Consider the following 14,589-nt stretch of genomic DNA (forward strand, 5'->3'; position numbering starts at 1 on the left):
ACTAATAAATCAGTTTGCCATCTGATACATGCCCTGCTCAGGAAGACCAAATATTTTACATTTTGCTGCACGTTTAAAATGGAAGGCCATGGCTAAGGAGTGGACCAATATGGTCTTCAATGTAAATAATGGTGACTTCAATATAAATATATATTTTTTTGTAAATAAAATATCAGTGAGTTGTTTATACATCCAAATAAAATGCATAGACCTCTAAGAGTCTCCTTTTTCTAGAGTTGTGTTAAGATGCCTGGTTCCAGCTAGTTCTTCCTTTTAGATTGTGATTCATTCTTTCAGTCCAAAGTGGAACCATCAAGAGAGTAGTCTAGTCCAGGTAAAATGTCAACAGCTGGATGCTTTCAAAATGTTCAACTCTGGAACCCACTTTCCACTCGTGTCGTTTTCAGAGAAAATGTGCACTGTTGTGGTGCAGACTAACAGTAGAAACACATAACATTTCCGTTTAAAAAAACAAAACCAAAAAAGCATAAACGGGGGCCTTAGAAACAGTTAAAATGCTAGGTTTGCCTCCTTCTTTGGTTTAACCATTACAAAGCTCATATTGCTTTACTAACATCCCAATTTAAGGTAAAATGCTAATTCTAAACTCTGCCATTTTATTGCTTCCCTGATAGTTTTAATAGTAATTATATTATGGCCCAAGAATATGTCAACCAGTTTCAATAATAACTGCCATTTGAAGTTAACTTTAAGGTCATTTGCATATTATTCTTTTGAAATCAAAAAGATTTTAAAGTGATCATTATAATCAAGTTTGTGCTAAACATTCGATTTTTCAACATCTTTTTTCAAAATAATAAGATATAAATATGCACACCTTTCTAGGAAAAACAACTTTAAAAACAGCATGGGGAAAATCTTTGTTTTTCATCATCATATTCGAAACTTTACAAAATATTGATACAAAACCGCAGATGTGAGTAACATAACTTGAGCTTGCCAGCTATCTTTTATGGGATGCCCTCCAGTGATCTGCAGGTCAGCCTGTATCCCACGGGTGCTAAAGGTTGACCTGCAGATCACTCCGGTTCTGATAAGCTTAGCAAGAGAAAACACGGAGGTTCAGACAAATCAGGTCAGGAAGTGACTTTGCCAGAGTTTAGGCTGAATAATTTACAACTCCGCTGCCTGCACCAGACTCTGTTTACTTCAGCTCTTCTACATTTCTCTCCAAGACACACATAAGTTATCCTAATGCATAAAGTGATAAGCGTCAACATTCACCCTTAACACACTCCTGCAATTCTTCAAATTCATGTTCACCGAGTAACATTATAGACATATAGATAGGAAAATATTTCAGGGGTAAAATTTGACATCTTTTATCTTCATAAATATATATATATATATATATATATATATATATATATATATATATATATATATATATATATATATATATGTTATGTAACCTATAAATGCAACTTTGGGTTATCTTGTTAATCAATTCCTTTTATGGAAAAAAAGGACCTGTCCAGGACTGGGTTGATTTAATACAAGAAGGTTGGCTGTGGCTTTGTTGCAATAGGGTTAGGTTTTTCATCCAAGGCCAGTGTCTAATCATAATGCTGCTAAAGAATTACATGCAGTCGAGTTGCTCCCAGGTGCCACACAGTAGGAGCCCACTGCTCCCCAAGGGGGTGGGTTAAATGCAGAGAACAAATTTAATCGGAATGTATGTTGCAATGACAAGAAAGATGGTTATTATTAGAAACCAACAGGACAATCTGACAGGGGGAAGAGAAAAAAGGTTGGGCGAAGATGGGTCTACTAAATTTACACTGATCCAAAGCATACTCCCAAATTACTTAAAAAGTAGCCGAATGACCTGATCCTAATCTTGTTTATAAGAACACAGTCTGACATGATCTTGTAGGCCAAGGCTGTCTTAAAAACCTGATCCAGGTATACCAGATCTATCTGGAGGAATGGGCCAGAATTCCAGCAGTCTATAGTGAGAAACTTGAGGAAAGATTCCCAAAATGTTTGAACCGGGGTAATAAAGTTTAAATGGAAATTTTACCAAATATAAAAGGAATGTATACATAACTCTCAGGTAAACAAAAAAAATCAACTTAATATTCTTGAATTTAGCAAACGTAAATAATTTTCCTTCTATTTATCAACCCAAACGAAGAAGAATTTTGCCTGATTTAATACCAGAAAATGAGACAACAGGTTACTTCTCTCTATATAAAGTGCATATGTCTTTTTTACATAGCTTTAGAAGTTTCAACTCAAGGTTATCCTTGGTATATTAAGTATTATTAAGTCTTACGTAGACACGCAAGACTAACGTAGACACGCAAGACTAACGTAAGACTCACATGTGTCTAGTTTTCTTTGTAAAACAAATTACCAGTGTAAAATTACACATGCACACCTCCAATCATTAATGGCTAGGTCCATACCCAATATAATGGTATAGGAAATTTGCAAAGCTTGCTTTTGTTTAGCATAATGCACATGAATTAACCAACATGTTCTCGTCCCTGCTTCTACATCTAGGTGTGACAAGGTGTGCCTCAAATCTATATTCCCTGCATTGCAAACAGCCACAGTGCATACCAAGTGGGCTTTTTTAGAGACTGCCAGCAGCCTCTAAGCACACATAACTGTCGCCTATGAGTTATTACGCATCTGTCTGTGTATTTTAAGGTGCACCAGATGCTTGAAGTTAATGACACACCTAACCTCACACCATGAGACGGTACACTGAGAACCCACAGTGGAATTTTTCACCGCTACCCTACCGTCCCTTTCCAACGTCTCCTCCGAGCTCCGCTGCCGTCCGGTACTTAGGGAAACTTGCAGGAGACATTTCAGAGAGGATATTAATGGGGGCCCTCCGACAGTCAGAGGGCCTGACAGAACCCTGTTTCATTGTCACCTTGCCTCGGAGGACGGGGAAAAACTCGCGAAGCTTATTAGCCGAATGGAGCTGTTTCTCCCACTAACTTACTCAATCTCTGCCTCGCTGCTTCATTACACCGTCTTACATCAGAGTCTAGCTGCTCTCCCTGTTTCCTCACCACGTCGCCACACTCACTTCCAGATAGACAGCCAAACACACACACACACACACACCTACACGCACACAGGGTGACATCTCCCACCTAATCAAGTAGTGGATTATCTTGTCCTGATAAATTGGAGCTTGTAGCACTTGAAAGGTCCTCTTGGAGGAGTGCCGTCTCCTCCTAACAGCTAGTTCGAGCCCCCAGGGAGGGAGAGGAGAGAACATTGCCTTGTAATGATTTGTGGTGAATTGGACAAATGTTTTCAGAAAGACCTCTTTCCAGCAAAGTGCTTGATGAATTAAAACCTGGGGAGAAACTCCTCAATCCACAACTCTAATTCAAGCTTGAGTGACAAAACACAAGGATCTATTTAACACAATTAGGTTAAAAGGGAAGAATAATTTTTTTTAGAGCAAATTAAGAACGGCACAAATCAAAAACAGCTTTAGGGACTACAGTGCATTGGAAAAGTCACTTGAACTTTTTCGATTTTGTCACATCAAAGCCACAAAACACAGTGTATTTTATTGAGATGTGAATAACTCTGGAGTTGTTGGAAATAGATCTATGTCTTTCAACATATTATAAGAATAAAAATCTGAAGGAATCTTGAAGAAAATCCAAAGTAACCAACAGCCTTCAAAATGTCTCCTATTTAGTAAACAGAACCAACATTATCACATGGCGGGACAAATAACCCGTTTTGTTTCCTTCATAATCCCATTCCGACATGCCCCAGTTATCGGGATGGCTCCTAAAATAATCTTATGAGATATTCCTGCCATGTGTGGTGTGTAAAGAGTGATCCACTCTGCTCAGAAGAACAACAAGACCGCTCTGACCTCAAGTTGGGGATATTCAACATGTTGGATTGTCTAGGCCCGATATCCTAGCGTGTGGGGTGTTCCCTGAGGGAAAACGTACACTCAGCCCGTTTAATGTGACGTGTAGCCAATCAGAGAGTGAGGTGATAGAACCCTGGAGAAAACAAAACAAGACAAAACAACTCACCTCCATGGCATTGCGTAGCAAACATAGACCCGTGGATTTTTCTTATTGTAATGTTTTTGTCAGTTTAAGTTAGTCCACAAAGTATCAGCATTATTCTTTCTTCTTTAGTCTATTTTTGGCAGTTGGCAAACATTTTAAAGAAGCTTTACTGCCACCTACTGTTCAGTAGTGTTGAGCCTGTTATGTTTACTTACTCTGAACTCACGTTTGAGCTCGAAAGGTTTTGGGAGATTTCCCGTCTCTAAATCTTGATAATCAAGAGTGAAGAGTCAAGAGTCAGCTTGTGCGTTGTGTGTTGTACTTGTCATTTCACTATACACAACACATCATACGTAATATCTATGTTTTTTCTATCGTTTTGTGTGGGGTCTCTCAGTTTTTGAACATCAGCTGACGATTTTAAAATCTTGCCCTGTGTACCAGGCGTTACCTTATAAAGCAACATTCCTAGCTTTGAAAATCCCACAGAGAACTTTTCAATCTATCATTCAAAAATGAAAGAGCATAGCACAACTGCCAGCCTCCCATGACGTGGCCGTCCACCTAAACTGGCGGCTGTGATGTAGGAGAGCATTAATCAGGCAACCAGCCATGAGGCCTATAATAGCTCTGGAGAGTCTACAGATAGCAAAAGATGTTTTGGCATGCATACTATGGTTGGACGCTTATCTCCATAAATCCACCATCCCTAACCTGAAACTTGTTGGTGGTAGCCTCATACTGTGGAGATGCTATATTTAGCTGAAGCAGGAAAACTGGTCAGTGGAGCGGATTGTAAAGGGAAACAAATGAGGAGAAATTCTGGAATAAAAACTGTTAGATGCTGCGAAAGAGTTGAGACTGGGCTGGAGGTACATCTTCCACCAAAATAGCTGATGAGATTGTATAATGCACTGACCTAGAGGAAATGAATAGAAATCCAATCCCTTTTTACTGATTTTTTTTAAAAAATTTATCATTTTCCTTCTTTTTATTTTCTTCCACTCTTTCTCAAGGTAATTTTGATATTAAATTAGTAAGTAAGTAAGATATTAAATTAATTAAACTGTCCTGAAAATTATTCTCATTCACATACACAGACTGCACCGTTTAAATAAAAAAATCTGTGAGCATAAGTGTTAAGACATCTGAATTAAAGAATTGTGAAGGTCAGTGCATGATATCGACACAAAGAATCAAAATATAATGGGGTTCTTTTTTTTTTCAGAATTACTTTCAACTTTTCTGTGTTTTTTCTCATCTCCTCTCCATTTTCTGTCCTTTGCAGGAGAATCCTTACATGTGTAATAATGAATGTGACGCCAGCACTGAGGAACTCTCGCACCCTCCAGAGCTGATGTTTGACACCGAGGGCCGTAACCCTACAACCTTCTGGCAGTCCACCACTTGGAAGAAATACCCAAAGCCCCTTTTGGTCAACATCACTTTATCTTGGAACAAAACCATTGAGCTGACTGACGACATTGTCATCACGTTTGAGTCAGGCCGGCCCGAGCAGATGGTCCTGGAGAAGTCTCTAGATTATGGGCGAACCTGGCAACCCTACCAGTTTTATGCCACCGACTGCCTCGATGCCTTTACCATGGAGCCCAAGACAGTGCAAGACCTGTCCCAGCATACCCTGCTGGACATCATCTGCACAGAGGATTACTCTCGAGGGTACGTGTGGAAGAATGACAAAACTGTACGCTTCGAGATAAAGGACCGCTTTGCTCTGTTTGCCGGGCCGAGGCTGCACAACATGGCCTCACTTTATGGGCAGCTGGACACAACGAAGAACTTGAGGGACTTCTTCACCATCACCGATCTGAGAATTCGGCTGCTTCGGCCTGCCACTGGGGCGACGATGGTGGATGAGAGCAGCCTGTCTAGATACTTCTATGCCATTTCTGACATCAAAGTTCAGGGCAGGTAAGAAATTTAACCTTTTATGAATGTCTTCTGATTTGGCATTTTTGACAAGCTTAAATGTTCAACACCATATCAGCACTCAAAATGTTGTTTTCATGTGATGATTTAGTTTGTTAGGGGTAAAGAGCAATCCAATTAAACCTGGCCAAGTCTAAAAAAAGTAATTGGCTCCTAAACATAAAATCTTCTTGTCCTACCCTTGGTGACAACAACTGTAATCAAGAGTTTGCAATATCTGCCAGTCAGTATCTTTGTTACTGTGGAGGAATGTTGACCCACTTTTCATTGCAAAATTGTTTTAAGTTAGCCACATTGGAGGGTTCTTGAGCATTAATAAGCATGTCAAAGCATCTCAATTGAATTTAAGGAAAGACTTTTACCATGCCAGTTTAAAGCCTTTTTTTAGACTGTTCTAAGTTGCATTTCTGGTGTGTTTTGGATTATTGTTCTGCTCAAGCACTTGAGCTCAAAGTTACCAACTGAAGGCTGGAAATTATTTTTAAAGATTTCCTGCTAGACAGTAGAAATTAGGGTTCCATCGGTTATAAAAAGTCCTCCAGGTCCTGAAACAGCAAAGCAGCCCTGGACCCTGGAGCATCAAACCACAAACATCTCTGACTGTTGGTATTATGCTCTTTTTCTCAAAAGCTGTCAGTTTTATGCCAGATGTAACAGGACCTTCACTGACCTTCCAAAGGCTCCACTTTTGACTGATTAGTCTAAAGAATATTTTTTTCCAAATGTCTTTGGAATCAGGATGTTTTGGGGAAATATGAGACATTGTGTCCTTTTAGGTGCGTAGTTTTGGCCTCGGAATTCACCAACGGGTCCCAGTTCGCCTAGTCGCTTTCTTATCGTTAAATCATGAACACAGAACTTAAGTGAGAATGAAGGTTTACCACTGTTCCATGTTTTCAACATTTGTGTATAATGGCTCAGAATGTGGTCCAATTGAATCCCAAAACCATAGAAATTGCTTTGCAACCCTTCCTAGAGAGATAGATGCCAATGACTTGATGCCTGTTCTTGGATTTATTTAGATTGGGGTACAATGTGTGTCTTTTAGAGATCTTTAAGTTTACTTCTTGTTGTCATACAAGTAGTAAAGTTAAATGAATGTAATTCTCTCTAAAAGATGAATTTTTGTCTGTTTTCGGGTTTTTTTAAGGAACTAAAACATTTAGGTAACACAAAAGAAAAGGGTCAAATACATGTGTAGGGCACAGTAGGTGCTTTTGTTGCACATTTTAGGGTTAATGAGAAGGGAAGATTGCTAGATTTTAGACCTTACTGTATTAGGTCCCCAAAGGGCCATTCATTTGCAACCATTAGTAGTAGGCAGGAACCATCACACAATCACACAAGCAATTAGACAGACAAGTGACAAGACAGGAAGCAAGCGTCAGCTTCATAAACTCAGAAAGAGAGCAACCTAAAAAATGTCTTGAGAAAATAAAACGAGAGAAATAAATTATGAACGAGCTACATCTGAGGGTAACGTGCATGAGTTTGTTAGACGGATGCCTGAGTGCTTGAGTGTTGCTGTTTTTTTTTTTTTTTAACTGTTGACGAGCTGCCCGGTTGTGAGGAAAAAAAATGTGTCGACTGTTAACTATTGTTTCCAATTAGGCAGCGAGTCCATTATATTGTGCAGAGTTCACAAGATGCCAGCATGCCTTAATCAGGCAAACTGCTTACGGTTTGCTGAAGCACACCACTTCGGACAAAAAAAAAATCACTTAGCTGCCCTTTAAGCATGTGGAAGACATCAGATGTTGCGTTTCAGCCATCAGGTCACTGCACGCCGCAATTAGCGCTTGATTTAATGATTCCACAGAGGGTCATGTGACATGAAAGCAAGACGCTGTTTGATAGGGAGATCGACAATAGCCTCCCGGGCTCCTAGGTGCTAGTAAAGGAGTCACTGGGCTGAAGTGGATCTGTTTTACACTGTGGCTTTTCACTCCAACACATGTGGCTGTGGGGTTGAAGAGATGAAGATTTAATTACCCTTGTTTTACTTTTCACACATTAAAAGAGTAAGTGTGAGAACGTGGAGCGTGGCGGAACGTCACAACAATTCAAGGAAATGGGTGAAAGCCTAAGATTCAAGCTGCCATCCGGGGGTGGTGTCGCAACGGGCCTCAGCTTTAAGAAAATACTCTGGAGGATGACAACTAGTAGAAAAAATATCTTATTCAGGCACAACAAGCAAGAGCTGATATTACATATGTACAGTGCTTTGTAAATTATTCACACCCTTTGAACGTTTTGTCACATTACCACCATAAACTTTAATGTGTTTTGCTGGGTCTCATGTGATAGACGCAATAAGCACAAAGTAGCACATAATTGAAAAAAGGAGAAATTTGTTTTTGAAAATGAAAATGTTAAAAGCGTGGCTTCTATTTCTATTCAGCCCCTTATGTCCTTACCGAGAACCAACACAGGTTATTAGTTTAATTTAGGCCTGGACTTTGACTGGGCCATTCTAACACATAGCTATGCCTCCATCCAAACCACTCCATTTTAGCTCAGCTGTATGTTTGGGGTTGTTGTCTTTCTGGAGGTCTTTCACAGCCTCCAAAGGGGTTTTCTCTGGAAGTTCCTTGTTTTTAGTTCCATTCTCCACAACATGATTCTGCCACCTTCATGTTTCATGGCTCATTCTTTCACCTGAGCTGTGGATCTCTCTAGCTCCTCCAGAGTTCCTGCTTTTCTGATTAATGCTCTTGTTGCCCAGTTCAGGGTGATGGATATAAGTCTGTAAAAATGTAACCTTACCCTATCTGGTGTGTTCCCTGGGCACCATTAAGTTGTGTTTGTTGATTTTGAATTTTATTTAAGTGCATCAAGGTAAAAGAGTCCAAATACATGTGCAGGAAACACTATTGAATGTAATAAGACTTTGAAAACCATGTTTTGTTTTTCTTTCACCATTATCCCCTGGTCTGTGTTTGTCTGTCTCATGAAATCCAAATGAATTACAATAAAGTTTATAATTGTAATGCAACACAGCACCTTAAAAAACAGTTTGAAAAACTAAGCAGAACTGTGTAAGAAATAGACTCTTAAAGTTCTTAATGCACAGATTTATCGCAATAATGTTTCTGCTGCTGGGACATTGTTTACATTAATATAGTCAAATGCCTCAAAGGCTTTTAATTAACTTCTAATTCATTGATTACCATAACATGCCATCATTTTAAGCTCAACCACTCCACACCTCTTTTTAATACACAGCAAAGAGGGAGACACCCCTGAGCACAAAAAGTCTATGATAATGAATGCCTCGCTCAGAAATTGTATTTTTGACTGTTCCTGTGATTGAGAAGGTCATTCAAGGAAAAATAACTGTGGGGTATTTACTAACAAACGAGTTGAATGGGGCTGTCGCTGGCACAGATTATTTATTATTTCTGACTAATCATGACCAAACTCCTGCCTCCCTGCAGTGTTTGGGTTTGAGCGATGATTTGGTGCCACCGACATTGGGGGCCCGCAGTCGTTTACCGGCCCGTTGCTTTTAGAGCAAGAAATGTTTCCCACTGTTTACCAAAGGTAACTCACAGTTCAGCAGTAATGAGACACATTCAACACAGAGTGGCTTCGTTCTCCTCTCTCCAACCCCTCCCGAGGTAAATTGCAGCTCTGAGCCTTTCTTCGCACGTCGAGTATCAGACGTAAGCTTCTTAACCCCGGAATACAGTTCTCCACGAGAGAATTCACAGGGCCGCTGAGGTTGGATCTGGCATGTATCCATGTGCTGGACTCAACCTGCATCCGCCTGGATCAGGAGTGAGAGTGGGTGTGGAGGGAAGCAGTGTTGGAGAGCTTGCAGATTTTCTGGCTTTTCTACAACATTCTGAGAAACTAAGCTTTTTTTCTTCTTCTTCTGTTTTTTTTGCCAAAGTAGGTCAACCTGGAACTGAAAGAAAAGCTCAAATTTCTGCAGAAGGGCTTCTATTACATCTATAGCACATTCAGGTCTGTGACAAAAGTCCCCCTTAAAGATTCTGTTTTGTCGTAGTTTAATTCTTTGAGAAGGTGCCTCTCCTGTTACATGTGGCGTAACGCTAACGGCTCTTTCTGCAATATTAAAGTTTGGTCGATTATAATATTGAATTGTGACAAAATAGCAAACACTTAATTACACAATTAATTATAATTGGCACAACCAGTCATCTGGTTTTGAGGTTAGTTAGCTTTTCACAAAGGATCAGGTTGGTAAAGATAACTTTCTTCTACTTAATAGATAAAATTCTAATTTAAAACAGTTTTTGGTATTTACCCAGGTCAACTTTTTGCAATATTAAAGTTTGGTCCATTATAACATTGAATTGTGACAAAATAGCAAACACTTCTCTTTACGACGCTGCAGCTGAAATTGTTGCAGGAAAGCCAGAAGTGTCAGGCCCTGAGTGGCCAATCGGGAGGATCGGGACAATTCCTGATGTGCCGGTCCGATATTTGGGCTGCGAGGGCCATTGTTCCCTTATTTAATTTTTTTTATTTTGGACCGCTGTTTAATCATGAAATTCTGGAGTGGATCACATACAGTAACCTGCTACCAAAATCCTTGGACTGCCTCTGCTTCCACTGGCAACCCTTTTTTTTGACACAGCCTGACGTAACACGGCAGCGCTCGGTCAGTGGTGTTTGAAAGGAGTAAAAAAAGCAAGGGTGGCGTGGCAGAGAAAGCTAGAATTAATGAGGAAAGCTATGAAAACAGCCCCTGCTAAATATGCAAGAATTAGCACCTTTTTCATTAAAATTAGCTCACATTTAGAAACGTCATGATGACGAAGAAATTGGTAAGGAAAGATGTTTACCTACAAACCACCGTACAAGTTAATTACCAAGTCATTGACTTTTGTAATGTTGTGGCTCATAATGGTATGTTATGTAGTTTAAACAAGCCATGAGCCCACATGTCCTGAGTGGGCGTGTAGGATTACTCATTAGTGAATATTAGATTAACTATAATGAAGAGTATGGTGCTGTTCTGTATGAATAGTACCCTGAGATGGTCGATGATTCAGCTCTACATGAAACTGACCTGAATTTATCAGATGGCTTAGTAACAAGGGGTGATTTCATTTGTGCTGAGAATTATGACCATTTTCAAAGTAGGAGTAAGCGAGATGGACTTAAAACTATATCACAATATATTGTGGTAATGTTGTGATAATGATAAACGTGATGATAAAAGAGTACTTACAGCTTCCTGCAGTCTTTTTCAGGCGACTGTGTGGCTGTGAATGCATGTCAATTATTGGCTGATAAGCACTAATACAGTCCTTGAAAACCTTTGAAAATGTGACATATATTAAAACAAAATCATCCAGACTCTAGTTATATTATGAAGTGCGACTTTTTTTTATTACCAAACTGCACACATTAGCTGCATTTAATTATATATTTTTTATTTATGTTAATGCTCTCAATGAACCAGCAGTGGAGAAAATAGCAAAAATAACAATCCTGACAATCCTGGCATTTTGGGGGGGAAGGGGGGGGGGGGGGTTAGACACCACTGGTTGTAGCATATGTCAAGATAAATCCAAATTCTTATCATGATAAGGAATTTTTCAAGATAACAATACAATAAAGGCTCAGTCGTATTTCAAAATGTGATTTAGTGTCAGAAGATGAGCCTGTAGTGATGAGAGGATTGCTCCTGTTAGTATGGAAGAAACCAGTGAGCTGCTGTAACAGTGTGAACAAACAAGCATTAGTTCTAATATAACTGCTTTCTATGCCTAAACAATGTCAGTGACCTGTTATATTTATTTATCATTAAGAGTATCATAATAACTACACAAAGCCCACAAGTGTAAGGGAATAGTATGAAATATGAAATAAATCTGCCTATTTTTTAAATAATAGGTCATTATCTGAAGTGGGCCGGTCTGAGGCATGAGACTCCAGGGCTGAAAATGAGTCCCACCCCGGCCTTGGTGGAGACTGACCGCTCTGTTATTGATGATTACTAGCGAGGACCAGACCGAAGGCTCTAAGGATAAAACAAACAAAAAGGAAGATGCAATTCAAACGGAACAATCCGTAGAGCCAGGACATGGATGCAAACAATGCAGTAAAGCCTGTGAGCTAAGTGAATCTGACACCTTGGCTGATTCGTTGTATCAGCAGCACTAAATAGGGAGGTGGAGAGAGGAAAAAGAGCTCGGAGAGTCAACGAGACGATTTTCTAATAATCTACTGGAATGACTCTGGAATAATTGCTCTGGCTCTTTTTTTAACCTTTACAGTAACTGCAGCCTGCAATTTCACCTGCTGTCTCTCAATCTTCACATTACAACCACCCCCCCTCTCTCCTGACTGTGATCAATATGTTGTAATTAAAGCTGGAGGAGATCCAGGCTACCAAAGGATCTCTTTCAGGCGGTCGGTTTCTCTGTCCACCCTCCTTGTCTCGCTCTATTTCTTCCCTTGTCATGCTGCTTGGGGGATTTGGTCTCGAGACAAGAAAGACCTTGCCCTGTTCCTGTCTTACCCCCTGAGAGAGAAACTCATGGAAAAAATAACGACCTCCCCCCATGAAACCAAAAAAAAAAACAAATGAAAATGTCTGCTAGACTCTTTCTCCTATCAGCGCCTGAAACAGGCTGTAAACCTAGCATTGTGAATCCCTTTAGGTACATTTCTCTCTGTTTCTTCAGGTTTGCTGCGTTCTCGGTTTCCTGATTAACTTGCATTGTTTTTGTTCATTACCCTGGCAGTATTTAGCCTCCTCGGTTCTCTCTGCTTGCTGTGAGAATACTGCTTATGTCTTGCAGTCAGTTTCCTCTCTGCGCTGATGGTACGCATATTTGTACTCTCGGTGGATTAGCAATTTCAAACTCAAAGTCATTATCTAGAGTTGCATCACTTGTGCTTTACACCCTTTAAAACTCATTTTAAAAATCTTTAGATTTTTACTTCACTTGACACGCCATGTCGGATAATGGTTATGAGTAAATGAAAACACTTTTTTTTATAGTCTGTCACATTACAGCCACAAAGTTTTAGAGATGATAGCTCCTGAAGGCAATTAGTTGCATTGGAATTTAATTAGATGTATCAGGGAAAAGAGGGTTGAATAATGCATGGTTATACTTCTTAGTTTTTTATTTCTAGTTTAAAACTCATGCCACACTTTCCTGCCATTTCACAATCATTGCACTTTTTTGTGTTGGTCAGTCACAAAACATTGAAGTAAAATGCATTTAAGTTTGCAAATGTAAAATGCGGAATAGCTTGACCTTTACTTTTGCAAGGCACTATATCCTTTTAATGATTTGGACAACATTTCTGTATAAAGAAATGTCAGATAAAAGATATTGATTTTAATTAAATGTAATTATAGGAATAAGAAAGTGATAAAAGGATGTTATAAAACACATGTGATGATGTGTTAAGGAACCAAAGCCTAAATGAAGGTAGCAGCAGGTAATAGTTACTAAGCTTTGAAACTTCCCAGGGGTGGGCGTTCCAGATGTACTTAAAGCTAGTTGCAAAGATAGCATCCCATCATAAAATTGAAGTGTGAAATCAAACTGTCCACTTAAGAAGCAACACTGACTGACAATCAGTCAGTCAGAGGTGCTTCCAGGAGACAGACCAGTACACCAGGAGGCGTGGAGGAGGCCGTAGGAGGACAACAACCCTGCAGCAGGACCGCTACCTCCATCTTTCTGTAAGGAGGAACAGGAGGGGCACTGCCAGAGCCCTGAAAGTGACCTCCAACACACTGCAAAAACGGAACAAGAAATAAGTAAAATGTTCTTAAAGTTAGTGTATTTGTCCTTAGATTGGGCAGGTAAATAAGATGATTTGCCAATGGCTTAAGATTTTTGCACTTAAAATAGGAACAATTCATCTCTATCGACTTATTTCGAATGCATGATGTCTAATTATCGTATTTTAGGGGTAAAAATACTCATTCTATTGGCAGATAATCTTATTTACCTGCCCAAAGCAAGGATAAATACACTTTAAGATAACTTTAAATAACTTTAAGAACATTTTACCTTTTTTTAGATCCGTTTTTGCAGTGCAGGCCTCAAATGTGCATGTATCTGCTCAAACGATCAGAAACAGACTCTATGAGGGTGGTATGAGAGCCCAATGTCCACATGTGGGGGTTATGCTTACAGCCCGACACCATGCAGGACGTTTGGCATTTGCCAGAGAACACCAAGATTAGCAAAGTGTCCACTGGCACCCTGTGCTCTTCAAAGATTAAAGCAGGTTTACACTGAGCACATGTGAGAACGTTCTGCTGCCTGCAACATCCTCCAGCATGACTGGTCTGGCAGTGGGTCAGTGATGCTGTGGGGTGGCTTTTTTTTGGGGTCCGCACAGCCCTCCATGTGTTCGCCCGAGGTAGTCTGACTGCCATTAGGTACAGAGAGGAGATCCTCAGACCCATTGTGAGACCATATGCTGGTGCGGTTGGCCACTTAACGTGGGTGAAAAAATTGGTGAACTGATAGGAGCTTGCGTCAACACACGCTTCGAGCCGCAGACATCAACAATCTGTCTGAATAACGAAACAGTCTGAGCAGCAGAAGGGATGAAAGTTAACACAAGGCAAAGAGTCCAAAGTCTAAACTACAGATTC

The 14,589-nt window shown here is 39.9% G+C and overlaps 1 protein-coding gene across 10 annotated transcripts in view; it reads left to right on the forward strand.

Moving 5' to 3' along the window:
• Window positions 1-14,589, forward strand: part of ntng1a (netrin g1a) — a 190,625-nt gene that overhangs the window by 81,872 nt on the left and 94,164 nt on the right. For all 10 annotated transcript variants that reach the window (XM_036124782.1, XM_036124786.1, XM_036124783.1 and 7 more), the window contains exon 3: window positions 5,320-5,963. In XM_036124782.1, the coding sequence (XP_035980675.1) occupies window positions 5,320-5,963 (644 nt within the window). The remainder of the gene's footprint in view (window positions 1-5,319; window positions 5,964-14,589) is intronic.

The sequence above is a fragment of the Fundulus heteroclitus genome, chromosome 21 (assembly GCF_011125445.2).
Source record: "Fundulus heteroclitus isolate FHET01 chromosome 21, MU-UCD_Fhet_4.1, whole genome shotgun sequence".
Taxonomy (NCBI): domain Eukaryota; kingdom Metazoa; phylum Chordata; class Actinopteri; order Cyprinodontiformes; family Fundulidae; genus Fundulus; species Fundulus heteroclitus.